At 43.8% G+C, this 26896-nt stretch overlaps 1 protein-coding gene across 3 annotated transcripts in view; it reads left to right on the top strand.

Moving 5' to 3' along the window:
* Positions 1–414: 414 nt before the first annotated feature.
* Pmp22 (peripheral myelin protein 22) overlaps positions 415–26896 on the top strand; it is a 34557-nt gene continuing 8075 nt past the window's right edge. The window contains exons 1-4 of one of the 3 annotated variants that reach the window (XM_087204393.1): positions 415–527; positions 4858–4969; positions 6139–6238; positions 25695–25835. In XM_087204393.1, coding sequence (XP_087060519.1) covers positions 4892–4969; positions 6139–6238; positions 25695–25835 — 319 coding nt within the window. In that variant the 5' untranslated portion in view covers positions 415–527; positions 4858–4891. Of the gene's footprint in view, positions 629–2782; positions 3153–4857; positions 4970–6138; positions 6239–25694; positions 25836–26896 lie in introns of those variants that run through there. The other 2 variants (XM_004870754.4, XM_004870753.3) reach the window with 2 other exon arrangements.

Below are 26896 nucleotides of genomic sequence, written 5' to 3' on the forward strand. Positions count from 1 at the left end.
GACTTTGAGACATTTGGTTCTCTGGGGCGATGCTCTGAGAGATTATATGTGCAGTGTGGGAGCTTTATAAGAAGATCTAAAACAAAACACATCTGCACACATATTACATTACATGCAGAGCCTTCATGTAATAGATTTCATCACTGTGGAATTCACTGAGAGTTGAGGAAAAGGTGCTGAGAATCAGCAGGACCTTTCTGCTAATAAACCAGCTGGACTTCCAGGGAGAACAGCCTTGGCCTTCTAGGTTTCAGACTCACTCAAAGCTCTTCGAGTTGATTCCAGACCCTCCATTTCCTATGAGGTCTCTTGGGATCACTCTATTCAGAAGCTACACAAAGCTGGACCCTGTCTCTTTAAATAGTAGAGGCTGAGAATCTCTCAGGCTACCATGACATATCCCAGCATTGGACCAGCCCCTGGAAAAACTGGAAAGAAGCCTGATCTGGCTTCAGTTACAGGGAGCACCACCAGCGAACATCTCCGGCAGCCTAGTTGGAGGCAGCGAGGCTTAGAGTCTATCAGCTGTAAGTCTCTGGCTGTGTTGTGGGAAGGGCTTGCCTTGCTACCCTTTGCATTTGACTACAAAGATATCTGTGTGGAAGAAGAAATTACGCTGTTTGGCCTGGTGAGTTTTATTGGCAAATTGTGCCTCTGGGTGGTGTGTGCTTACAGAGAACAACCCAATTCCCCACCCCCTGCAAAACCAAAAAAGGAAAGGATTGCAATGGAGACAGTACATTTGTATAGGAACTGACTGTGGAGTTAGAAGGGTTTTTATATCCTTGTTTTAAGAGCTGGATATAGACTTTGGCTTGGGAGGGAAGAGAGCCATTTGAGAGCATCTAAACGCCCTAAGGCATCCAGACTAGAAGGGAGAAAGGAGTGATAGGTTTGTGATGGAAAAGAGCTGTGTGCACACCGCTGGCAAGTGATCAGGGTCTGCAGGCTAGGAAGGCCCTTCCACTGGTGGCCCTGTAGTGGGCTCTGGGTGTGGCCCAGAATGGTGGGTACTGCATGAGCAGCATTTCCTCTTTCTTGCTGGGGGCCAGGCAGAAAGCAAGAGGCAGCAAGGGACTGATGGGTCCACCTGTCTAGTGGCTTACAGTGTGGCCATGACTTAAGTGGTCATTGATTAAACTATTGGATGCAAGAGAAAGGAAGAATTGAGTTGTGTGTGGACTTAATGCATGCACCTTTCTAGGTGTATAACAATACTTCATGAAAGAGTTTACTTGAAAAACAAAGGAAAGAAAATTCTGAATGAAATATGCTGATATTTGTTAAGAGCTGAGAACAGTATTGGCTAGGTAGTGACTACATAAATATTGACTGCATAAATAAAAGAATAGCATGAAGCAAGGTACTAATTTTAGGGCAAATCTGATCTATAAATGACCCTCAAAGTAGAGAAAAATGCTTTCATTTCTTTAGTCTTTCACTTGTATATGTTTCTCAGATAACTGTACAACTCTGGGCATAAGTCATTTTAGTGAAGAAATCGTAAAGTCTTCCTTGAAGGGGCGGATGTGAAAGGTAAATGTGACATTATAATAACAGCCTTCCGAATTTGGAGACTGGCCTCTTATTTTGATCCAGACACTATGCTAACCTGTTTGCACATACGTCTCCTTTAATTATCACCATCACCCTCTGAAACAACATTAGCCCTCTCTACAGATCAGAAGATGAAACCTCAGCAAACCTCAGAAATTGTCCAAATTCCAACAGGAATAAGCAAGGCATTCAGGTTTGCCTGAGCTCAGACTCATTGCACCACACTGCCTTTCTCATCAGCCAGGTAAATAATGGGCACTGAGTAAAAAATTGACAAATATTCTTTTTAAAAGACCATTCTTTGAAGAAAGCTTCAGGGTTTTTTTTTTAACTTAATGAATAAGAGTATACAATTAGTTAAAATAGCCATTTTTGAATAGTAAAATAATAGGGAATTATTTGGGTCACTTATGTAGTAAAGTTTTAGGATGCAGTACACTAACTAGCAAGGAGGGAGTGCGTGAGTGTGTGTGCGCGCGCGCCTGTGTTTGTGAAGTGCAGCATCGGGCGTTTAATATCCACATTCGGATGTGCCTTTGGTGCTTCCAGTGAGCTGGCCTGAGTGTTCCGCGGCGCAGAGCTCCTTGGGCGCACTGCGCTGCGCAAGGAAGAGCTAGATTTTCTGAAATGGTGGGGGGAACCCCCTCCTGCGGGTGTAAATCAGCTGATTTCCCTGGCTGCTTTTCTTCCACCTCGAATGGTCACTTCCCTCTCTCCCCTACTCCTACTCCTGGCCAAGGCTGGCGGCCAAACCAGACTGCCTCAGGCAAGCTTGTAGTCTGGTTTTGCCTAAGCTAGGAGGAGCCCAGAGTTCAGGGCACACTGTCCCTCTTCCCCAATTCTCGTCCGAGCAAAGCCCGTAGTAAGTGGGTCTCCTGGAATTCCAGGAGGCTGGCACGCTTCTTAGGCGCAGACACTGTTACGATGAACAGGCGTTGTACAGGCGTGTCCAGCTAAGAGGCAGGCAAGCCAGGCGTGCCAGGACCCGAGAAGAGAGGGCTGTCTTCCTTCGCGGGCCCCCAACCCCTCCTTTGCGTGTAGTAGAGAGCTCCAGGCTCAGCCCCGGCGTACGCCTATTCGGCGTCCATCCGCCCCGAAGCGCAGCAGCTCTGGGTACCGAGGTACCAACACCTAGCAGGCTTTCCCAAATGGGTTGAGGGGGCCGAAGGGCCGATTAATCGGTCAACGCTTAGTTTCTGTGAGCACGGCGGAACCGAACCGGGGGGAGGTGGGAGGTGAGAAAGTCAGCGGCCTCTAGTTTCCAGTCTCTGTCATTTTGCAGAGATCGGCTTTTTCCCGAGGCGCAGGGAAAGCTAAGTAACTGTCTCTGGCCCACAGCCCCTCCCTCCTGCCCCCTCTCCTCCCCAAGTCCGGCCCTCCCACACGCCGACTCAGGGACACACCCTGCTGCAGCAAAGCAAACAGGGCGTTGTTCCCGTTAAAGGGGACGCCGGGAGCCTCCCACTGCCCCCTTGCTTCGCGCGCGCGCAGCCCCGCAGCACAGCTGTCTTTGGGAACTCCAGCAACCCAGGGAACGCACCCGAGTTTGTGCCTGCCTGAGTCAACTCGAGCCCGGACAGCTATTCCTTCGGGCCGTAAGTAATTCTGTGGGGAGAGTTGGAGGAGAAACGTGGGCATCAGCCGTCGGTGGTGTGCCCGAAAGCTGAGGACAGGCGCGGGCTCTGGCCAGGTCCCTCGGTCTTCTGTCTGGAGCTCGGAGACCCAGCCAGTCTCGCTTCCGTTTCCATGCTACCCCGAGGGATACACGTAGTGAGAAGTGTGGTTTTGTCTGTAGACCGGACAGGGCAGGGGTGAAGCCTGGAGGAAGATACCTAAGGGCGGCGTTGTAAGCCTTGCTGGGGAGGCATTGGCTCTGGGACGCACTGGTGACACTGTCCCTCAGGTAGACATCCCGGGCGGGGCCCGGACCCCTGTGATCCTAGCCACAGACTCGAACTCTCCCGGCTGTTAGGAACCGTCAGATTTAATTTTAATCCTCTGGAAGAAAACAGAAAACCTTGCTTATCTCTTCTGTGTATTCCAGGGTTTCTTGGAATGTGTTGCTTGTGGACAGAAATGGAGGCTTCTGAGATTGGGTACTTTAAAAAACGAATTGAACCTTTTTCTGGGCCTAAGCCTCTGTCCTTAACTAGTGGTCCTCACAGACGCAGTTAGTCTTCCAAAACTGTATTTGTCCCCAGGTCATCCCAACCTGTCCCCCCCTCCCCCCCGTCTGTAAAATGAGGTTCTAGGTGGGGACCTCATGACATCGAATGGAAGACGGACTGCCGGCTCTGATGGGCTGGAATTCTTCTCGTTCCCAAATCAACCCTTTATTCTCGGTCTCTCGCCAAATATCTTGGGACAAGGCTCCTGGGCTCCTGCGCTGCCGCTCCCAGTCTGGGTCTGGATAGGGTCCTCGTCTGGGGTCTATGTGCCCGGGGCTCAGACTAACCCCGCAAGAGGACGCACGTGGGGTTCACCCAGGATTGGGATGTGCCCGGTGCCCCAAGTCCCGCTGGGCTGCCCAGGAAAGCGCTTGGTGGGGGAGCGGGGAGAGCGTGGAGTCCGGGCAAAGCTCCCTGGCTGTTCTTTCCTTTCCACACTCCCCCGGCTCTGCGCCTTCTCTCCCGAGCCTTCAGGCCAAGCCGGGGCCAGGACTGTTCCCCAGGCTGGCAAGGTGGGAGCTGCCCCCCTAAGCTGGGTGGAATTTGGAGAGTAACTAACGGAATGCCTTGCTCACTGGGATTTGGGAAAGCAGCCTCCTGGCAGCATTCTTCTTTCGCAGCAGGCGGCTAGTGACCCCAAGCTTCTCGGGGCGCCAACTTCCCTCCATCCCGGGGGAATTCGTCTTTTGATCCCTGGTCTAGGAGGAGGTGGCCTCTCTTCTTTCCCAAGTCAGGCTGTCTCCGGCGGGCGCCCGGGTCGGGTGGGGGCGTGAGGTGGCCTTCTCTCCTCATTCTCGAAACTCCTCTCCTCCCGGATGATTTAGATGTACACACCGCCTGTTTTGTTCAAAAAGCAAAAGACGTTCCGTCTCAGGCGGGCCCAGCTAGTTGCTGGGCTTGGATCTGACTGTCGGCTGTCGCCCTCTCTGGGCAGCCAGGAGGCTGGCTCCAGGCCGCGCTCCCCGGCGTGGGCGGGAGGGCCAGCGGGCAGCGCGCGGTGCCAGGCAGGGCATTCCGCTGGAGCAGGGACCCTCCCTCCGCGCGCGCTTCCCTTGCTCGCCTGGCCGGGCCGCGCAAGCTCTCCGGCCATTGCGCCCTCCTCACACCCTGCTTGGGCTCTTTCTCCGAGCAGGCAGGAACTCCGCTGAGCACACCTCGCCGCCAGAATGCTCCTCCTGCTGCTGGGAATCATCGTCCTCCACGTCGCTGTGCTAGTGTTGCTGTTTGTCTCCACGATTGTCAGCGTGAGTGCCCGGCGGCCGGCAGGAGAGGCTCGGGCGGGCAGCGGGCAATCCCTCCTCTAGACTTCCAGCCCGTGCACCCCTGGCTCAGCACTGGGTTGTTTGCAGACAGCGTAAAGTCTCAGATGCCCCAGGGTGGTTTTTGCAGTGTCTGACAATCTGCCTCTTTTCAGTTGTTTTGAGAAAACCAGAGCAGACTCAGGGGTAGAAAGCAAGCCAGCGCTGGAATAAGTTAGCTGTCCAGGCTTCTATTTAAACCGTATAATTTCAGGGCCCATCTAAGGAACCGCCCCAGCCTTCATTTTGATAAGATTGTTTAGTTGTTTTTTTTTTTTTTTTTTTTTTGATGCGGCCTGGTTAAAGAAGAGAACGCATGAAAATTTGTTTTTCCCCAAACCATGGTTCATATGGCTAGCCTAATTTGTAAAACACTTTAGAACTTGAAATTAGAAAAATTTGCATGTCCCAGGTTTGCTTTATGATGTGACCACAGTACCTTGTTAGTCAAATCTCCACTGATATGAACAGGTCAGCAGAATAACTGGCTACACAACTATCAGATACAAGTTTTGAATGATTTTTCTATGCTAGGAAGATGAAACCCAACTCAGGCAGTTAAGTGCCTATGGCTTTAACATCTTAGTATAAGGCAAGTTGTAAGCATGATTTTCTGGTCTCAAAAATTATTCTTTTGGAAATTTGTGAATTGCTTTATCATTTATAAGCATCTTCACAAGACCTTAATTATGCCTGATGCTAATCTTGTCAGATGAATAGGAATTATAAGTAAGGAAATGGGTTTAGAGAGGTGGTGGTTTGGGGAATGATCCCCAGGAGGGGAGGAGAGGAGATCTAATTATATGGAGTTGTTCTGGTGTGAGCCCATAGCTCTTCTACCTCACTATGCACCCCTGCACATAATAGTGTGTGTGTGGTATTTCTCCATTTGTAAAGTGCTTTTCACTCACAGAAATGTTGGCTTTCACCCCCGTATGTACCAGGTTGCCTCCTCTCTTGTTTCTGGATCATGACTGAACTTTTAACAGTGTCCCGGGCAGGGCAGGGGTGGGCCAGGCAGCCAGGCAGATGAAGCTGGTGCTATTTTCCATGGCTTGGCTGCTCCCTTCACCCCTCACTGCCTCCCCTGATTCTGGATATCTGATTCTTTCTAGCAATGGATCGTGGGCAATGGACACTCAACTGATCTGTGGCAGAACTGTAGCACTTCTTCCTCCGGAAACATACAGCACTGTTCCTTATCATCGGTAAATGGTGAGACTGGCTTTCTGCTTCACAAGCTTGTCCTTAGGTGTCTCTTTCTCAGTCTAGGCTTGGAAACACTTGTTCTCGGAAGACATCAGCTAGAAAGAAGGCTGTTGCTGTGGTGAAGTGGGATGTGACACAGAGCAATGAATCCAAAGGGAGAGGAAGGGGGCCATTGCCTCATTGAGGAAGCCAAGATCCTGGGGTTATTACATTTCCCCTTGTCTAGAAAAATTCCCTGAGTTTCCTCCTGGTCACTTTGTGAAATGCTTTTAGTGAGGCAAGGAATGTAGACACAGGTAAGCAACAAAGGTGGCATAAGAGCTAAACCATAAGCAAATCCCACAGGGACGTGTGATCCAAGGGGAAGTCTTCTGTCTATCTGGCGGTGTCTCCATTTAGAATGTCCTGTCTTCCTGCTGCAGTCACAGTGGGTTGTTGCAAGGCTGACTGGGCCAGCTTTGGTTCCCCTAGTTACAAGACTGCCTTCCCAGGTCTTATGCCTCAGTTAATGCCACTCGGCATCGAAACCTTCTGAGTAGTTCCCTGCTGCAAGATGAGGGGATATGAAGCTATTTGCAAATTTCTAAACTGAGCCTCGTGATCTTTTATCCAGAGTATTATATTTCTCCTCTGTCATCAGCATCTTTCCCTATGAGATATTGGAAAGCAGGCTTACTTAGGATCACATTAAGGAGATAGTGGTCAGAGGAGCACCCAATAGATTCCCCGTCCACAAAGAGGGAGAAGCTCAGTGGGAAGTCTTGTGTCTTTGGGTGCACAGAGGCAGAAGTGAATAGAATCTGCTGTTCAGTAGCTGAGTAAACCCTAACAATAGGTGTTGAGACCCCAGAGGCTTGGTTCGCCTTGGTTTTGTGTTCCAGAGGCTATGCCTTCAGCCTGTAGCAGGAAGTACTGGAGCTGTGACACTGCAGAACTTCCTTAAACTACTCATAGATCTGATATGTATGTTGGAGATGGCACATCCGATGAGAAGAGACCAGTTTAGATCCAGCTCAGTAAAGCCAGCAGTGAAGTGGCCCTTGATTCTGGCTTTGTGCAATGCAGCGCCTCTGCTGGACTCTGTTCTGTAGGCTCCATACCAGAATCATGGAGCATTGGGAGCCAAATACCTAGAACGCCAGATATAAATAGAAGCTGCTAATATACTCATGTAGTAACTTATATGGGGGTGATAGACATGGATAGAAAACCCAGGTTTATGTTTCCACCTTGGCAAAGGAGATAGGTGGGAAAACCCTAGTCCTATTGAAGCGAGCGGTGCTTAATCTTCTCTGGAGTGTGGGAGAGACTTGAATTAAAATCAACCTAGAGGATGCATGCTGAGTTTACAATGTAAGTGGGCAACCAAGTAAATGAAATACTCATGACTACCTGCGAATGTGACGATAGGGCTGCTTGTCCCCAAAGCCACAGCAGCGGGTTTCCCTCCCTTCCGGGTCAGAAGTTCCCCAGACGCTGGAGTCTCCTTACTCGCTACTGCCACCTGGCGGTCACCAGTGGTGACTCGGCCTGAAAAGGGTAGGATTTCTGGTCTTCGTGTCCACAGGCGCCCTCCCCAAGTGGCATCCGGCCATGCGGGGTTGGCACGGAATCCTGGACTCTTGGACCCAGAAGGGGGCAGTTTTGGCAGGCGTGTTAAAGCCAGGCTGAATTTCAGCAGAAACGCGGCGGCAGAGGAAATGCTAAATAGTGCGCAAATCACGCTCAGGCAGGAGAGCGAAACTGCCCAGAAGCAGTTGCTGACCGTTTTGCAAAAGTGCAGACAACTATCACTTGGCGGATAGGAGCAGATCTCAAAGAGGCACAGTGTTATTTTAAGCAGGAAACTTTTCATTTCTCAACTTGATCCTTCTATGCCAAGCTCCTTTTCTTGGGTCCATTTACAGTGACTTTGATGTCGTTTTGTGTGTTCCAAATCTGCCTGATTGCTTTCAGTGGGAGCTCGGGAAGGTCCGATCTCCTCCATATCTGGCTTCTCCGCTCTCACAGTAAGGGTATTCTGAGGCAATCTGGACATGCCCCTAAACAACCCGGGCATGTTTCCACGGAGGCTTATTGTACATTAGAACTTTCCACCCCCCGCCCCCCACAGTAATTATCTTTGTTCACATCTCCCTGTTTTCTCAGCCTGTGTCACAAGCTCTGCTTAGAGAATCCTTGGTGGTGGTGGTAGTGTCTCCTTGGCTTTTTGCATTGGGGTTAATGATTTCAAACCATAAGGTGAAAAAATATAGAATTTTTAAAGCATCAAACTGCCTTTATAAATGAACTACATTTGTTGCAAATCATTTACCTTGCTCCTAGAATTCTTGAAACATACTTTAAAAAGTAATCCAAAGTGATTTTTAAATTGACATTCATTTGCAAAGAATCTATTGCAAGTGTGTTATGTGAAAATACCTTGGTTGGCACAACTTGGCTTTGTCTTTTGTTTTGTGAAAGATCTTGCTTTATTTTATTTTATTTTATTTATTTTTTTGGTACTGGGGATTGAACTTGGGTCCTTGCGCTTGTGCAGAGGGTGACAAAACCACTGAGCTAAATCCCTGGCCCAAGATCTTGCTTTCTTGGCCAGGCTGACTCTAATGCCTGTCCTCAGGGAATCCTCAGCCCTGTCGTTGAGTAGTTGAGACTAGAGGTGAACCTCTGTCCCCAGCTGTGACTTTTTTTTCCCCCTGAAAGGACTAGCTTTTGTGCCTTTGGGGGCGGGGGTCGCCTTTGCATTATTTTCTGTGTAAATAGTGCCTCCTGGCATTGTGATTTGAGGAAGTTTAACATTGATACTATGGAATTTGAAGCAAATGTATCAATTTCCTCCCCCAAAGTCTAGTATCTTTTGATACTAGAAGTAGTTTTAGATTCCTTATTAATTGCCCTCAACTCTTTCTGCCTTCCTTTTTTATTTTTGTTTCTAAATTTATTTATCTACTTTCTGGTCTGTACCTGATCCTGGCAGAAGTAAAAAAAGCTGCTTGGGTCTTATTCATTTGAATGCCTTGCAAGCCATGGAAATAGAAGGACCTGCAAATCAAGGGCCTTGTCCTTAGGGGTAATGAGCCTCACTGAGGAGTCAGGCCTTAAGAATGGGGGAATGATTCACTCACTATGAGGCAAGGTCAGAGCCTAAGGAATGGGGGCAGGCAGAAAGCACAAGAGTTCAGGGGAGGAAATGAAAGGGAAATCTCCAGTAGGAGGTAGAATTTGATCCATCCTTCAAAGGACAGGCAGGATTTAAGTAAATACAGGCAGGGGGAGGATATTCCCTGTCTGGGCAGTGTGTGACCTAAAGCAAGGAGACAGCAGTGCATGGGATGTGGTAGACCAGTTGATTATTATTCTGGATAGAATTAGAGGTGCACAGGACAGACCACCTTCAAACAGTGGTGGCCTAAATGGGCTTATTTCTCTCACTTTGAAAAGAAGCCTGAAAAGAGGTACAGTACTTTCATAAAACTGTCAGAGATCCAGGTAATTTCTATGCCATCTCTTGAGTTTAGCTGTCATCCTCATGGATCAAAGACTGCTAGGGCTCTAACCATCTCATCTATACTCTAAGCAGTATGGTGAAGAAAGCAGGAAGGAAAGGATATGTCCTTTTCCTTTTAAATGGAATGTCCCCAGATATACCACATTTGTTTCTTTTATTAGAACTTAGTCACATGGTCAAACGTACATTTATGTATAAGGAGGCTGAGAAATGCAGTATTCAGTCTCATGGGAAGCAGTTTCTCAGTTGTAGAAATTTTAAAGCAATTTCTGTAAAGCTGTCTTAAAATGCTTCTCCGAGGCTTTACCACCTGTCATACCCATTCATACTCTTTTACAATAGCTCAACTGGGTTGTCCCCTATTTCTAAGTTAGGGCCCGATTCTTAGCATTTTCCAAATATGCCATCTCTGTTGTACCCTAGGTTCTGACAATACCAGTAATCCCATGCTGACCTATACCAGAAACTGTAGAATATCTTCAAGCTTCTTTCTCTCCCACCTCCCCAGCCATGAAGTCTTGCTATTGTTTAATATGTCTCTTCGATCTTTACTTGCAGTCCAGACCTCTCTTCTAATCTAAGCCTGGTTTCCATCCGCCTATTAAGACAGTTCCACTGGGAAGTGGAAGAGAGTTCTTCCCCAGCCAGGATTTTCAAAGTCAGTCCTTATCTGCCTCTTCCAAACCCAACCCTTTGCCACTTTCTAATATTTTCATGAACACTGCTTCAGCTGCCAGCAAGCCAGACATCTAGAATCTTCTTTGATGTGTTTCCTTCTGTCTCCCTTCTCAGAATCATCACAGGCCCCACAAGCTATCCCATCATTTTGTATCTGTTGTCACACCATCTCCATACACATCAGAGTCTGGGATGCAGGCTTCTGACCAGCTGGCTTGTGCCTTTCCTGCTCCTTTGTAATTCACTTTTTAGATTGAATCCAAGGTCATGTTTATAAAATGCAAACCAAAGTGGATCACTCCTGATTTTACAGTCTTTCAGGGACCCCTCATTGGTCTCCATTTACAGATGAAAATCTTTTACAAGGGCCACAGGAACCTGCCTGAAGAACCTCTTTCTGCTTCCCTTGGATCTCATCTCCCATCTCTCTTCTCCTTCATCTTTGATCCTTAGCACTTCGTTAGTTCCCTACATGTGAACTTGCCACTTTTAGGATTCTTTCTTTTCTCTCTCCTTCGCACCTTCTTTCCTTTCTTCCCTCCCTCCTTCCTTCTGCTCTTTCATTCAGAACTGTTTGTTGAATATGTGCCATGTGCCAGATGCTACTGTGAACAAGAGCTTACAGGGAGGGCACTTGGTGAAGCTGTCCATGACCATGGATGACATGAGCACAGAGCTGGGAACTAGAAAGAGAACAAGATGACAAGGAGTCATCTGATGAGCACCTGAGGGAGATTCTATGCAGAATGATATCAAGTACAAAATAGCCCAGGAGGGAGGTGCTTGGCATTGTTGAGGAGCAGAGAATGGGCTACAGCAGTGGTAATAGGATTAGTTTTAGACACTAGGGAGGAGTCAGATACATATAGATACATTTTTAATTTGAGTGATTTCATTTAGACCTACTTGAAGTTCTCAGTGGTCTCTTTTATTCCAAGTCGAAGTTACAGCCCAGAAGCAGTCATAAAGTAGAATATATTCGAAATTTTACGAAGTACAAATGTACCAAAACATTTTCAGTGATGATCCTGGACGGTGGGATTCTCATCACTTTTGTTGTTTTCTTTACCTTCTGCTTTATATATTTTCCTCATTGAGATCTTTTATTTTCAAATCAGAAGATAACTACAACAAGATTTTATGTTAGGAAAGAAGTTTCTTTCTGTCTTGGTTAAGAAAAGTAGTCTCAGGGTATGGCAGACAGGGAAATGGGGTAGCATCCACACAAGAAAAATGGGGCAGAGACAAACAAGGCCAGTCCCTGGAATCTTGCTTTTCAAACTGGTCAGATCTGGGAAACTCTGGCTTTCGGTGGGAGTATACTGAGCCCCCTCTCCAAGCCCCTGTGGTTGAGTATGAAATCTACTGACCCAGATGGTCTAGACAAAACATATGCCTTGCTGTTGAGTGAGCAGAGCTAGTGCTTTTTGTTTTGAATTCTTCTATTTATCCCAATATTAATTCCTAGTAAATATAAGCATTCTTCCATTCCTTATTTCATCTGTATGAACCTGGTATTTAGCAGAATGGGTCAGATCATGACTATCAGGCCACAGGGTACTTGGGTTCCTGGAAGCCAGAAAGGCACAGCCCTGGGCTTGTCCTGGCCCTTGTCCTGATCTTTATTAGCTTCAGAGAAGCAAACTGAGGCAGGGCACAGATAGAGTTTGCCTTTGGTAAAATCTGACTCCTAGGACCTGTTCCATTTACAAAATCCTCTCTTGTCCCAAAAGAAAAGAGAGATGATAATCTGTTTCATACTAAAGAGTTAGGCACATAAAATGTGTACATTCTTTTATCATTTTCATTTCTAGAAAAAAGGCCATACTCAAACCCAAAGCATGAAGGGAATAATTGGGGTGTTCGCTAGTCTGTCTTCAAAGCATCCTTTGCCCCACCAGTGCATAAAGGAACCACCCCTATGCACAACCTCTGCCTCCCACTGGCAGCCCCTTATTTCCTGATGGTGATGGGCAGGTCTGCTCAGCCACAGAGTATGTACTGGAGCCCAGACCAGACATGAGAAGACAGGTGCTCCTTGCTTACCTTTTCTATTTTAAACAATGACAACAACAACAAATTTGTGACATTTGATAGGTAGCATTAGATCAACGCTTTGGATTGAAATATAGAGAAAGTAAGTCTTGCCAGTCTCAGTAGCCTCCAGCATGAGCTCTCAGTGGTTTCCTTCATCTGTGTCTTCAAGATGACTTCAGGCTTTATCTTGCACTTTCATTTGGTGGCATTATTGTTCTGGCAAGGACACCAGACCATTTCCTTGTCTGTGGCTCAGCTTTGGGTCAAATTTTAAAAAACACAGAAGGCTCTCTCTATTTATAGGCTCATGTTTTGCAATTTAAGATCTTGTGGCTCCCTGGGCCAACCCATAATTTCTACTCAAGTCATGGGCCTTGATTTTATAGGCCCTTGTGGGACACCAAGGCCCTGGTAGAGTGAAAGAAGAATGGAGGATGAGATGTGGTGACAAAATGCTGATATTTTTAACCCTTAAGATTTCTCATCAGATGCCAGGAGTTAATACAGGATTTTTATTCCAACCTGTGTCCACACTGCATGTCTCTGGAAGCTCATAGTCCTTACTTTTAAAAAAAGCTCAAGGAGGATCATTTGAGCCCAAGAGTTGGAGACCAGACTGAGTAACACAGGGACACCCTGTCTCAAAAACAAAAATAGAAACCATTTTAACTGCATCTCTAGGATTTCATTAGAGCTAAGAAAACATCCCTTGTATTTCAGGAGCAGAGAAGGATTGGCCATGATGTGACCTGAAGTGTTAGATGTTGATTTTTAGTGCCTTGGAGAAGAATGTCTGGGACAAAGCCTTCTGAGTGTGCTACTCCCCACCTCATCTAGCAGTAGACTGATCTGATCTGCAGTGTGCCCATCATGTGCTCATCCTCCTGGGATGAGGACCCTTCCACACTTGATCTTAGCCAAAAGACCGAGAAGAGATGGGATCGTTCCTTTTCTCTTTCAAGAGAGCCTCTTTCATGTTTGCAGAGATACCAGTGAGATCCATTCATTTATTCATTCAATGCTCTGAGCTTATTCTAGGTACTAGACTCTGTTCCAGAAATGGGGCACACAGAAATGAAAAAAAAGCCCAGGTTGCTGCTCGGCAGAGCTCACAGATAGGTGTGGGACAGAGACAACACACAAGCAATTATATAACCATGCAAAGTAGAATGTGCTCCACAGAATGAAATGGAAGTTCCTCCCTGAGGTGGAAGGAGCCAGTTGTGGAAGGCCTCTTCCCTCCATAAAGAGGCTTAAAGGTGAGATCATTCCTCTGAAAAATCATGGGAAGGTAAAACTGGGACCGGTGAGGAGTCTATGATCATGGTCCATGATGGGAGTGAAGTTGACAATGAGATAATACCGATGACAGTGATGATACGATACAAACTGCTCACAGGTGCCAGGCATTCTTCTAAGGGCAATTCACTTAATCCTCCTAGGACTGGCAGAAAGTAGGTGTTGATTTGACTAGGGAGGCAGAGTAGACAAGGAGACAGGGCTGGTGACAGCTTTTGGTGCTAGGTTAGCTGAAAAGGGTTAGAGAAGGAATGGTTAGAGGTGACTTCTAGGCTTGGGCCTTAGTAACTGAGTATGAAATAGAGTCTTACACTGACCTAGAAGAGGTTAGAGGTGGAACAGAGTGTTTTGGGGAATAGAAATCAGGACTTAGATTTTGGTCAACAAAGAAGTCAGCAAAGCATCTCTTGGATTTAGAAGTCTATAGCTCAAGAGAGAGGTCTAGGCTGGACCTTTACATTTGGAAATTCACATTCACTGGTCTGTATTGAAGGGTATTTGTCTTAGTCAGTTTCCTTGTTGCTGGGTCAGACTGTGGGACACCCACAATTTAATGGTGGAGAGGTTTATTCTGGCTTAATGTTTTTAGAGGATTTGGTCCATAGTTGGCAGGCTCAGCATGGCAGAGGGGCATAGCTACTTATGAAAAGCTGCTTATGTCATGGTGGCCAGGAAGCCAATAGAGAAAAGAGGAGCTGGGGACCTTTCAGGCTATACCCTAGTGACCTACATGTAACAAGGTCCCACCACCTAATAGCTACTGAATTCGGTGGATGAATTTACTGATGAGTATATCACCCCATGATCCAACCACCTTCCAAGAGCTCTGCCTCAGAGCACGTGGAAGTTTTGGGGGACATTCTAGTTGTAAACCATAGCAATATTCAATGTTTTGGTGCTGAGTAACATTATTTTGGGTTCAGCTGAGAAGAGAGAGCAGAAGGAAGGGCACAGAATCTAAGCTGAGTATTGGGTAGTGGCCAGTGGGAGTTCAGGAAGAAGAGGAGGCAGGAGAGGAAAAACCAGAACTATGAAAGAATACCATTAAGTGGTGTCATTTAAAAAATTCCTTTGTCAAATCCAAGTCTGTCTCTTCTTTGACAATCATTTCTGATTGCCTTCAATAGTGCCTGATGTGGTTTGGGTTTACCAAGGCACGTTGCTCAAGGAAGTTAAACCTCCATAGTGCTCCCTGGACCAGCATGGGGTGACTGCAGTCTCTCTTCCATGTGACATCTCTTCAAATACTATATTTGAAGACTCCCAGTTTCATCTTCTCGTCTCTTGGTGATGCTTTCTTGCTTCTTTCTGTGGCTTCTCTGATTAAGGTGAGATTCCTCCTGAGTCCCAGCTCTGTAAAGTATGGTCGGCTGACTGTAAGCATGGACCTCCTCAGCTCCTCTGGGTTTGGGCTGTCATTTGTCTTAGCAGACTCATCAGTGAAAAATAAGAAGAACCCCTCTCCCTTCACCATAACCTTCTCCCTCCTTCCTCAGCAGTAGGATCATTAAGTTCATTAAACTTCAAACATTTTATTGACCTTTCCTGTAATCCTAGGATGTCGTAGTGAGAAAACTTGTAGATCAGACATTAGGAGTTCTTGTTTTCCTTCACTGGGTTTGCTTCTAACAAGTTGGGTACACTGCGGCTAATAGCAGAGTAGGCATTGAGATAGGACCTAGAGTCAAAACCCTCTTATTGCGGGGGTCCCAGGACCTCTATGCACATTCACTATATATAGTACTTATGATATAGGGGGACTTAACATGGAGGTGGCCTTTGAGCTGGGCCTTGGAAATTGGGTGGAATTTCAGTGGGCATGGAGAGCAGAGAATGGCTTTGTGCTTGGGAAAGGGTGGATGGTGTTCTGTGAGTGGTGGGGGTGGGGATTTTGCTGTTTCTAGCTCTTGATATCCATGATGCGTGGTCTTTTTGCAGCCTTTTGGGGAAAAAAGAAGGTTTTGTTTTGTTGGCACTGGGCATTGAACCTAGGGGCTTCACACTGAGCTCCATCCTCATCACTTTTTTGTCTTTTAATTTTGAGACAAGGTCTCACTAAGTCCCTAAATTGCACAGGCTGGGATCAAATTTGTGGTCCTCCTACCTCAGCCTCCCACAGTGCTGGGATTGCAGGCATGTGCCACCGTGCTCAATTTTTAAAAAAATAAACAGAATTCCTTGTAAACTCATAGATCTTAAATGTAACTCAGTCCATTTTCCCTTTGTGCTGCTCGTGACTATGCCACAGAAACTGCCTTCCCTCAGTAGTCAGTTGGTATGGTCAATTCAGTGGTTTTTGAATGGACTATTTTTAAGAAAAATAGTGTTCTGGCAAATCAGTTTGAAAAACACTAAATTTTAAAAGTTAGACAAGCTTTTTTTAAATGGCAAGGCTTCAAGTAGCCTTTAATAATTCATTGTAAGTTGTGAATGTGCAAGGAGAGGGGTTAATATAACTGGTTATGGAACCCACACCCCCTTGACTATGTCACCTGCGAAATAAGTCTCCCAAAGAACAATTCTTTAAGAAGCAAAACATTCCAAGATCTTCCTGATTATATAGCTTTCGAACAAGATATAAAGTAAGCCTCAAGCAACTTCCTAATTTCAGGTAACCTCAGATACCTAGTGGCTGTGTGATATTCCCTTTTCAAGTCCAGGAACTGGTTAGTAGAACAAAAAAGGGATGTCAAAAACCAAAACTAAGAAACTAGCTCAAGTGGCTGCCACCAAGCCTCTTAATTAGGGGTGCAGCTCATTGCGTACAATTGTACAAGATTGAGTGTCTCTTAGCCAAAATGCTTGGGACCAAAAGTGTATGAATTTGGATTTTTTTCAAATTTTAGAATATTTGCATATATACAGTGAGATATCATGGGGGTTCGAACCAAACCTAAACACAGAATTCGTTTATGTTTCATATATACCTTATATGTATAGGCTGAGAGTAATTTTACACAGTAATTTAGTGTATTTGCATTTTGACCACGACTGGTCACAGAAGGTCAGGTGTTGTATTTTCCACTGATGACAACACACTCATGCTCAAATTTTGGAGCATTTCAGAGTTTGGATTTTTGGATTAGTGACGTTCAGCTTGAATCATGTTTAGCCAGAATATTTGACATGAAGATTCTTTCCATTTAGGTTTCCCCTAGCTGAAATACCCCCATAATGACCTGTTGAAAGAGCCTTCATTGTCTTTGTGAGCACTGGGCTCTCAGGTAGCTTTGCCCTACACCTGGATTTCTGCCAGTCACAGGCAATGTTAGCTTGAGGTCTAAACCCATTTCAGAGCTCCCAGCTGGTTTTCTGGGGAAAAAATTGAAGTGCTGGAGCAGGCCCCGTGCTGGGCTCTGGGCTCTGGACACGCCCAGCTGGTAGGCGAAGTGTAAGGGCAAAAGCCACATTGTTTAGGATGGGGGCCCTCTTGGAAAGTCAGCTATCTAGAATGGCATTCATACTAAGAAAGAAGGAAAATGAGGCTCTGTGTGATGGGCGTGGGTTGGGAGGTGTGGGGGGGTGGTCATGGTCTTGGGGAGCGTGTGTTTTTTGAAACAATGTAGCTCTATTAAATTGAAGGTATTAACTCTTGCCTTTGTGATCCACTGTTGTGATGCTCCTTTTTCAAGGCTTCCCCAATTTGTTTTCACTCTCTTGCAACCATCTTTCCTTTCGCTTTCAATACAACTTGTTCTCTTGAGTCAGAAACGCTTACGAATTTCCCAGCTTGGTACCAGAGGTGGGTCAGGGATAGGGAGGGGAAGCTGGCTCCACGCTGGTAAGAGAGGAGCAAATGAACTGTTCATGCTTTCTGAGTCCTTAACTAACTAGACTGTGGGGCCCAGACTAATAATACAGCTGAGGGGGCTGGTGTATTTCCTTCACTGCTCAGCTGTCCCTGTGGCAGGAATCTGACCCTGGTGGGAGCTTTGATAATACTGCAACTCAAACTTCCCCCAAACTGCTGGGTGAGCTGGGCCTGCTTGCAGCAAACCACCTGCATCAGGAAGCTGTCAGCAGCCTCTGTGCCTGACACTCATTGGAAGAGCAGATCTGCAGAACGATTTAGGGATTTTGATTTTCATGCCCAGCACCAAGGTTGGAGATTAGCTTAGAACACTGCCAGTGGGAATTCTGCAAGTATTTACCAGGCATCCACTCTGAGCCAGGCAGGGAGAGAGGCCTGGAAGATATCAGGAAGGGGCCTGGCATGGGCTCTGCCAAATGATAGTAGACTTGCAACTTGAGGGGAAAAGAGTATGGTTGCACCAAAGCTTGTGTAGAAACCCACAGGTTTGCCACTTGAACTGTTGGCCTTCTGTTGGCTTCAATCTACATAAAACAGATTTGCAACTGACAGCCCTCTCCTTTGCAGCATCTCTCAATTATAGAAATTACTTATTGTATATCTGACTTGTTTTGCTGTAGCAAAGGTGGGCAAACTATAGTCTGCAAGCCAAACCTAACCAACTATGTACTTGATTTTGTAAGTCAGGTTTTGTGTTTTTTGGTACCAGGGATTGAACTCGGGACTCTTGGCTTGCGAGGCAGGCAGAGGAACTGTAAGTAAGGTTTTATTGGATGAGTGGCCATTGGAAGAGTGGGCCATGCCCATTTATTTATACATTGGCTGTGGCTGATATTGTTGTACAAGGGCAGAGTTGAATAGTTGCTACAGAGATCCCATGACCTCCAAATCCTAAGATATTTGCCACCTGACTCTTTATAGAGAGTTTGCTGTTGGTACAGCTATTTGCTCTCTGGTTCTTTATAGCATCCCTATGCTAGAGAGTAAATATAAATTGATCTCAAATTTAGGCCAAAATACTTTTTTGGAGTTCTGGTGGATACACTAAGAATCTGGTCTATGTGAATGCTGTGATTTCCACTGTAATGTTGCTTGGTTTTATGTGGATGGAGATGCCAGAAACTGAACTTCTCAGCAGTCTGTAAATGCTTATTTACCCTGCCCCTCAACATTAGCCTTGTAAGTTAAGTGGGGTTATTGCACTATTCTTCCCTCCCACACTGCAGTGCTGGGAATTGAACCTAGGGCTTCACATATGCTAGGCATATGCTATACCACTGAGCTATACCACTGCCCTACTGCTGTCCTCTAAAAGAACTTTTTAAAAATCAACTCTTCTGTTTGCTCATTACAACTCTGTATACTATATGTTAGTACCTCAAGTTAGAGAGGAGCCCCAAAGCAGGTAAGTGACAAGATAAGCAGTTGGTCAGTAGGACCAGGCAGCAGAGCTGTGCCCTGGGCAGTCTAACCAGTGCATGCACACATGACTGGGCAGAGTCTGGATGTGCATATCCTTGACAGAGATACCATTCTCACTCAGGATCAAACACCTGTCTTTTCTGGAGTGTATGATATCTGCTCCTCATCATCTCCACCCTGGTCATCTGTCTATTCCAGAATGGTACTGCCTGGGGAGCAATGTCATATGAGCTTGGGAATCTCTTCAGGGGATTGCAGGCTTCCCTTTGAACAGTGATAGCAAGGGGTTTTGAATCTTCAGCCAGCCATTTAGGGCTGGAATGGAGGCAACTTTCCCTGGGCTTGGCTCTCTTTCAAACTTGCTGCCCATAATTAGTAGCTGATAGATGACATTTGATGAAAGAAGTCCCTTTTCTGTCTGCATATGGAAACCCAGCCTTGCTTAGGATTTCTGCAATTCTTTGAGTTTTAGAAAGCTAATTTAGGATTAACATCATATCTTCTTTATCTTGTAATCTTTTGGATTGGTTTTAAATGTTTCAGTAGTTCACGTACAGTTGTCCCTTGGTGTGAGGAAAGGTTTGGTTCCTGACACTGCCTCTCTTCTCTATGCATGGATACTCAAATCCTCAGGTGCACAAGTCCCTTATATACAGTGGTGTGATATTACATACAACCTATGCAGTCCTCTCCTATGCTTTAAACCATCTCTCTATTTCTTATAGCATCTAATACAAGGTAAATACTATTAAATAGTTCATATACTCTATTGTTTAGAGAATAATGACATTCAGTACAGATGGAGTTTTTATTTTCTAAATATTTTCATTCTGTGTTTGGTTGAATTTGTGGACATGAAACCCACAAATATATAGAGGACCCACTATTACATGATGACAATCTCCTTGTTAAAAAGAAAGCACAGACTGTAAATCAAACAAAAGACTGTCTTGACCAAATTCTCCTTCATACCAGCTCCAGTTCATGAGGTGCCCATGGATATTAGTTTGAAACACCTTTGCTTCTTTTCTCTGTGGACATAGACATGCATGTGGATGTCTGTGTATTCATGTAGGGTCTTTACATAATAACATTATGCTGTGTGTACGCCTGGATTTTTCAAAAGCTATTCATTTTCTAACCTGTGCTTTTTAAAGTCCTGAAATATACTTCATTGTAGAGATATGCCCTCATTTATTTTCCCTGATAGGACTGACACTACAGTGACCATCCTTATTGATTTCTTTTTGAGGCTATGTTCAAATATTTAATCTAGGATATAGTGATTAAATTGTTATATGCTATAATCATTGAAAAGTTTAAATATATTCTGCCAAACAGTAATTACAGAAGGATTATGTTATTGTTATTCCTTTGAACAGCATATACAGGTATTTTATTACACTCTGCTGACATCATTTTTTAAAATTTTTGTCAACTTGTTGAGTAAAATTTGATAACATATTCTTCATGGGTTTCACTTGCATTTCCCCAATTACTAGTGATATAAAGCTCCTTTTAATATATTTCCTAGCTATTCATATCTTTTTTTGTGCATCACTTATTTATATGGCTTTCAATTGTACATTTAGCTCTTTGATCCATCTGGAATTTAATTGTGAATGATGTGAGCTACAGATCTAATTTTATTTTTTACCAAATAGCCAATATCTCTTATCTCTGTGTTCTTGCCTTGTTGATTTGATCTTTTCTTTCATATATTTGTATAACTAAATTTTTATGTGTACTTCTGTTACGGTTTAGATGGAGAAAGTCTCCCAGAGGCCTCTGTGGTCATAGGTGGGGCTTTGGGAAGGTGAATGAATCCTGACTATAGCTGACTTGCTATTAGGAAATAAGGTCTGGTAGGAAGAGGTGGTACTAGGGGTGTGACCTGAAAGCACATAGCTCCCTCCCAGCTGCTTCCTGGCCACCATGATGTGAATAGCTTTCCTCTGCCCAGGTCATGCTGCCATGCTGTTTTCTGTGTGTCAGTCATTGGACCACAAACTGTAAACCTGAGCCAAAATGCACCTCTCCCCCTTTAAGTTGTGGGTGTTGAGTATTTAGTCCCAGTGACTAAGACAACTTCCAAAATCTTAACTCTGTCCCAATTTTTCCTTTTATGATGAATATCTCATTGTTCGCATCACTAAAACATTATATAAGTGTAATGTGAATTTTGTATATGTATGAAAATATTTCAGTTAATTTAGTCATTGTACATTATAAAGATATAATTTTATTAACTACTTATAAATTTAATATATAGTATATAGTATAATAGAAGCAAAAGATATCTGGTAGATGATGTGCTGTCTTGTTGGTTTTGATTGATTTTCTGGTTTTCTTTTATTTATTTATTTGTTATTGTTATTTGGCTTTTAGTTTTAGTTTTGTTGTTATTTGATTTAGTTACTATTATTGTGTTCAGTGCAGGGCTGGGGATGTAGCTCTGTGCAGTGCAATATTTTTCTTGGCTATTATCCCTCACTATCTTTTATAGGAATTTTTGAATCACCTTGTCAAGTTCCCAGTTGGGGTACTGATTAGCGTAGCATTCAATTTGTGGATTATTTTGGATAAAATTGTCATTTTTACAACTTTGAGTGCTTCTATCCAGGAACATATGGGTTTCTGCTTCTGAACTTCTTTTATGCTCTTTAATATTTGTCTACCTTATTGATGCTTTCCCCTCTCAGATATTTTTATTGTGTATATTGTCATATTTTTTCCATTTTATTAATCTCTGCTTTCATCTGTATTGTCAACTCATTTTTTATTTATTTCATTCTTATTTTTCTAGCTTCTAGCAATGAAAGTTTAGTTTATTCTTTTTCTATGCTTTTTTAGTATATAAATTTTCTCCTGATAACTATTTTGGCCATAACCCATAGGTTTGACATGTACTCTGGGTATCATTCCTTGCTGAAGAAATTTTGCTTTTCATCTTGATTTCTCTTCCATTCTTTTTTCTTCTTTTCTCTTCTGCCTCTCCTCTCCTCTTCCCTCCCTTTCTCTTTTTTTCTCCTCTCTTCCTCTCTCCTCTTTTTCCCCTCCTTCCTCTTTTTATCTTCTTTGTTCTTTTGTGGTACTGGAGCATGAAACCAGGCCTTCAAACTGAGCTACACCCCCAGCCCTTTTTATTTATTTATTTATTTTGAGGCAGAATCTCACTACTGAGACAGTAAGTTGCCCAGGTTGGGCTTGAACTTTTGATCCTCCTGCCTCAGCATACCAGAGTGCTTGGAATACAGGTGTGCACCACTACACTTCAGTCATATTGGTTCTTTTCCTCCAGTGAATTATCTATAGCATTGGCTTTGAATATACAAATATATTTTGGCTAGTTTTAAAAAATTTTCTAATTTCTGGTTGCCTTTAGTTGTATGTTGTGCCTATATCATTTCTGCTTTCTTTGAGATCTGAGGCTTTTTGTTGCCTAACGTTTGAAAATAATTTCCAATCTTTGTTATTTTCTGTACATTTGTTATACCAAATTTACTAATCCTGTTCTATGAATATTTTAGATCCTTCTTTACTTTTGGTCTTCTGATTTAGCTGTTCCAAAGGAGGAAGCTAAAGTCTTCCACTGTGGTTGTGATATTATAAATGTCTTCATACATTTGATTATTTTTGCGTTACACTTTTTCTAGGACTTGTTATATGCATAGAGGTTTGTGATCGCTATTTCTTCAGTCTTAGAACAAGTAAACTGAATCTTTTTTCTGTAAAGTATTTGTCTTTGGTTACTTTTATTTTTTCAGTTTATATTCTGTTTTTTTCAGATGCTATTGGTACTTTACTTAATTTCTTTTTATTAGTATTTGCCTGGGGCTTCTTGCAATTGTTTTATTTTCAACTGTTTGTTTAGGTGTGTCTCTTACATCAGAATATACCTAAAATAAGTTATTTACAGGTGATATTACACATCTTATAATGAATCTCTTGAAACCATTTCACATATATTATGCTGGTGACACAATGGGACTTTCAATCTTAATTTGTATGTTTTATTTATTGTGTTAATGGTTGAAAAAATTCTCCTTCATCTTGTATCCCTAGAGCCAACCAGAGGCCTAGGTTCAAGGTTCTAGGTGTTGATAAAATGCTCATTGAATAAAAGCTTCCTTGATCCCCTACTTCTGGTGTAATCTAGGAAAAACTTAGGGCAAGATCACTCTGTTGTAATTAGGGTTGGAACTAGGGTTCAAAGTATTGGTAAAATAGGTTTCAAGAAGGATTTGAGTGCATTATTATACCTAAGATACTCTGCCTATTTGTGTAAATTTAATATATAAAGATTTTACCTTTTCTTTCTCTATGAGATCCAGTATTAGTTCATGCTGATCATGATAGTGCAGGTAGAGATGAAGACAAAGATCTTAGAACTGGAGAAAGAAATTCTGGATCTCATCTCTATCAGCCTAGCCCTTCATTAGAGAATACAGAAAAGGAATCTCTTAGCCAAAGTGAATCACACTGTTTTTGTACAAATTTGGGTCCCAGATTTCTTTGTTTTCAGCTGTATCTACCAGAGTGTTGGATAATTTTAAAAATAATATTATGGCAACATTAGCATTATTGTTTTTATTATTTTTTAACATTAGCTTTATTGTAAAGTGCTCTTCCAGCAAAGCCATGCTAATGAGAAAAGATAAGTAGTTAATGAAAGTTATATTAAAATGAATTCAAGATGGCTTACAACACATCAGACATAATTTTCTTGCCTCAATTGACAAAAAGCATTGAAAAAAGAGAAGAAATGTATGTTTGTTATAATGGAGAGAGTACTGGAACTGGGTCAAGGGCCTTAGCAACTTGGCCACGGTACTAACAACTCTGGAAATTTCTTTTAGTACAAAAGCCTGGATTAATAGATCTCTCAGATTTCTTCTGACTCTAAAATAATTCCAGCCTGAGTCAGAAAAATCGTATGTGAAATTCTAGTAACAGTTAACCTAATCTGCACCATGCAAATTCATCCCTGAGCTACTCACAATTCATAACAGGTTTATCTTTTTCAGTTATTAATTCCAGTTTAGGTATCCTGTATCCAAAATACTTGACATCAAAGCATTTCAGATTTAGGAGTTCTTTTGAGAGTTTGGAAATCTGTTTATGCAGACATATTTCTTCTAGATGTGGCCTAAGTGTAGGCACAAAATTCATTTGTTTCATATACACCTTATACACATAGCCAGGAGACAATTTTTATAGAATATGCTTAATATTTTTGTGAGTAAAACATGTTGTGTGTGCCATGTTGAATCAAGCCTTGGATTTAGAATCATTTTGCATTTCAGATTTTGATTTAGGGATGCTCAACTACATAAACTATTCGGATTCCATAGTTTTGACTACTGTGTTAAAGCATTGATGTGTACATTGTTAAGCCATTGCCCATTAGCCAGGTAATGAGCTGAGAATACAAACCCCTCTGCTCCAGTTGCTGTCCTTGTTAAAGGCAGGGGCTGCCCCAGGGCCCACGGAGGGCAAGGCCTGCCTAGGTGGACACCGTGGGCTCCCACCTGTTGTGCTGTTCTCCAGCATTTCCTCATCTCCCTTCCCTCCTGAAAGGACTTCAGTTTGCACGAAACCTTGAACTGGAGAAAGCACAGGGGTTGCCCTCTTCCTTGCCTGAATTTCATTTGGAAGCTTTCAGGTTTGATCAAAGGCTGGAGGTTCAGCAGAGATGAAGACATGTAAGCCTACTCCTGTCTGGTGATTTGACTGAGCACAAACTGCTCTGTGCTGAGGCTAAAGGTCATCACCAAGATTAACTAAGAAAAAGATGTAGCTCAGCTGGGCTAATGAAGTTCCTCTTTATATAAAGCCTACGCTTCATCTTCAGGATTGTTTTCCAACTTTGTACAAGACTAATTTTGGCCCCAACACCCATCCCCATGATCTCTTTGGAGGGTGCTAATATTTTGAATGGTGGTATTAAACTATTGTTTTCGGACTATAGCATAGGGGTTCCACAAGCCCTTTGAAGATCTTTCAGGGTGAATAAGAATAGGGAAGCATGGGTAGGATTCAGGTCCTCTTGACACATATACATACCAATGCTCCTTGGCTTACAACATGGTTATGTCTCAATAAGCCCATCATAAGCTGAAACAATTATAAATCAAAAATGCTTTTAATACACCTAACCTACTGCACATCCCACATAGCCACACAGTGCACTGGAGTGTTGGTTGTTTCTGCCCATGACTGTGACTGAGACCTGTGGTTCTTGCCACTGCCTAGCCTTGTGGGAGAGAGCCATCCTGAATATCATTAGCCCAGGAAAAGACCCAAATTCAGAATTTGAAGTGTGGTTTTGATCGACTGTGTATCACTTTTATACCATTATAAAGTTGAAAACTTTTATGTCAAGGCATCAAAAGTCAGAGATCAACTGTATACTTAAGTAATATATTTGGCAAAAACTTTGGAAGGAAACCAATGTATTCTTAAGTGAGGTTAACTCTAGTGGCAGGACTATATTTCTTTATAGCTCTTTGTCAAAATGTCCTCAGTTAAGCAGGAAAGAAACTGTGAAATGAAGAGTATCATTTTAAGGCATGGAGCAGATTTCTGAGTTCTTCTAAGGAGAGCACTGCTTCTTCCCATGAGGACAGTATCTAAGCAGTCCAAGCTCCTTTGGCTCCACACACATCATGGTAGGTCACTTTCTAACCAAATGTCTTTTCCTCCAGAGTGGCTGCAGTCTGTCCAGGCCACCATGATCCTGTCCGTCATTTTCAGCGTCCTCTCTCTGTTCCTGTTCTTCTGCCAGCTCTTCACCCTCACCAAGGGCGGCCGGTTTTACATCACTGGAATTTTCCAAATCCTTGCTGGTAAGTTGTGGATGATGAGGTCCATGTAGAAGTTGGGTCTGTCCAATCAAGGATGTGGCCCCAGAATGACAGATGTCTGTGAGTATGATTGTTAGATTCTTTTCATAAAGTACAGGTATGTGTGTGTGTGTGTGTGTGTGCATGTCATGTGGAAGCATACGTACATATATCTTTGAACTTGGGAGCTCTCTCCTTCTCTACTGAATGAGGTGCATATGAAAGAGGACTTAGAAGCTGTGATAGGAATATCCCCAACCAGGCCAGACCTGTTACCAGCAATGAAGCTACACATTATTAGAGGTGAATACTGAGGATATCAGTCTGGCCAAGGCCAGTCTTGAGGGCTTTGTTCTGTGCTTACACAATGTCCTAAGAAACCATCACCACTTAGAGAATGACCCTGATGTTCTGAGTGCCGTTGTTCTCAGGTGCAAAGTTTGTTCTCAGATATGGCTTCAACCTGTAAGTAGTGATAAAGTCACACTGATAAATTCTTACTCTCTTTTCTCCAGTACCTAGTTTCCACTGGACTTGCACTTACTGTTGTCATCCTCTGGTGTCTTCGTTTTGATATGCCTATGCAACATGGCACAACTTCTAAATATGGGAGTGTGGCAACACATGAATACAGAGGAGAAGTCTCCTTCATTTCTTCCCTGCACTGGGTCCGAGAGATTGCTCTTAGTCACAGTGTGCAGAATCCTAGAAACATCTGTCACAGAGAGTGATATCTTCCAACTTTATCTCTAGACTCTGGTCAGTGTCTTGCTTCACTGACTCATCTTTCCATCTGGTGGCTTTCTGCTAATTGGCTGAATCTTCAGGGCATTGGAGAGAAGTACAGACAGCTAAAGCTGTGGTCTCTATAGCCCAGGTTCATAGGTCATAAACTCCACTTGTACCAGTTTATGCCTGGGTACTGTGAGGTGTTCTCAGTTCTGGACCTCTGCATAGCAAAGGAGAGAGCATCTCATGTTTTATAGGCTGTGAGAACACCCATAGTGTGTCTCGCATCACCACGCTATGCTCAGAAGCATTCATTGGAGGTTTGGAAAAAGCCC

This window comes from Heterocephalus glaber, unplaced genomic scaffold (genome assembly GCF_053883595.1).
Source record: "Heterocephalus glaber isolate CG9 unplaced genomic scaffold, H.glaber_assembly_v1.0 deba00000474, whole genome shotgun sequence".
Classification (NCBI taxonomy): Eukaryota; Metazoa; Chordata; class Mammalia; order Rodentia; family Bathyergidae; genus Heterocephalus; species Heterocephalus glaber.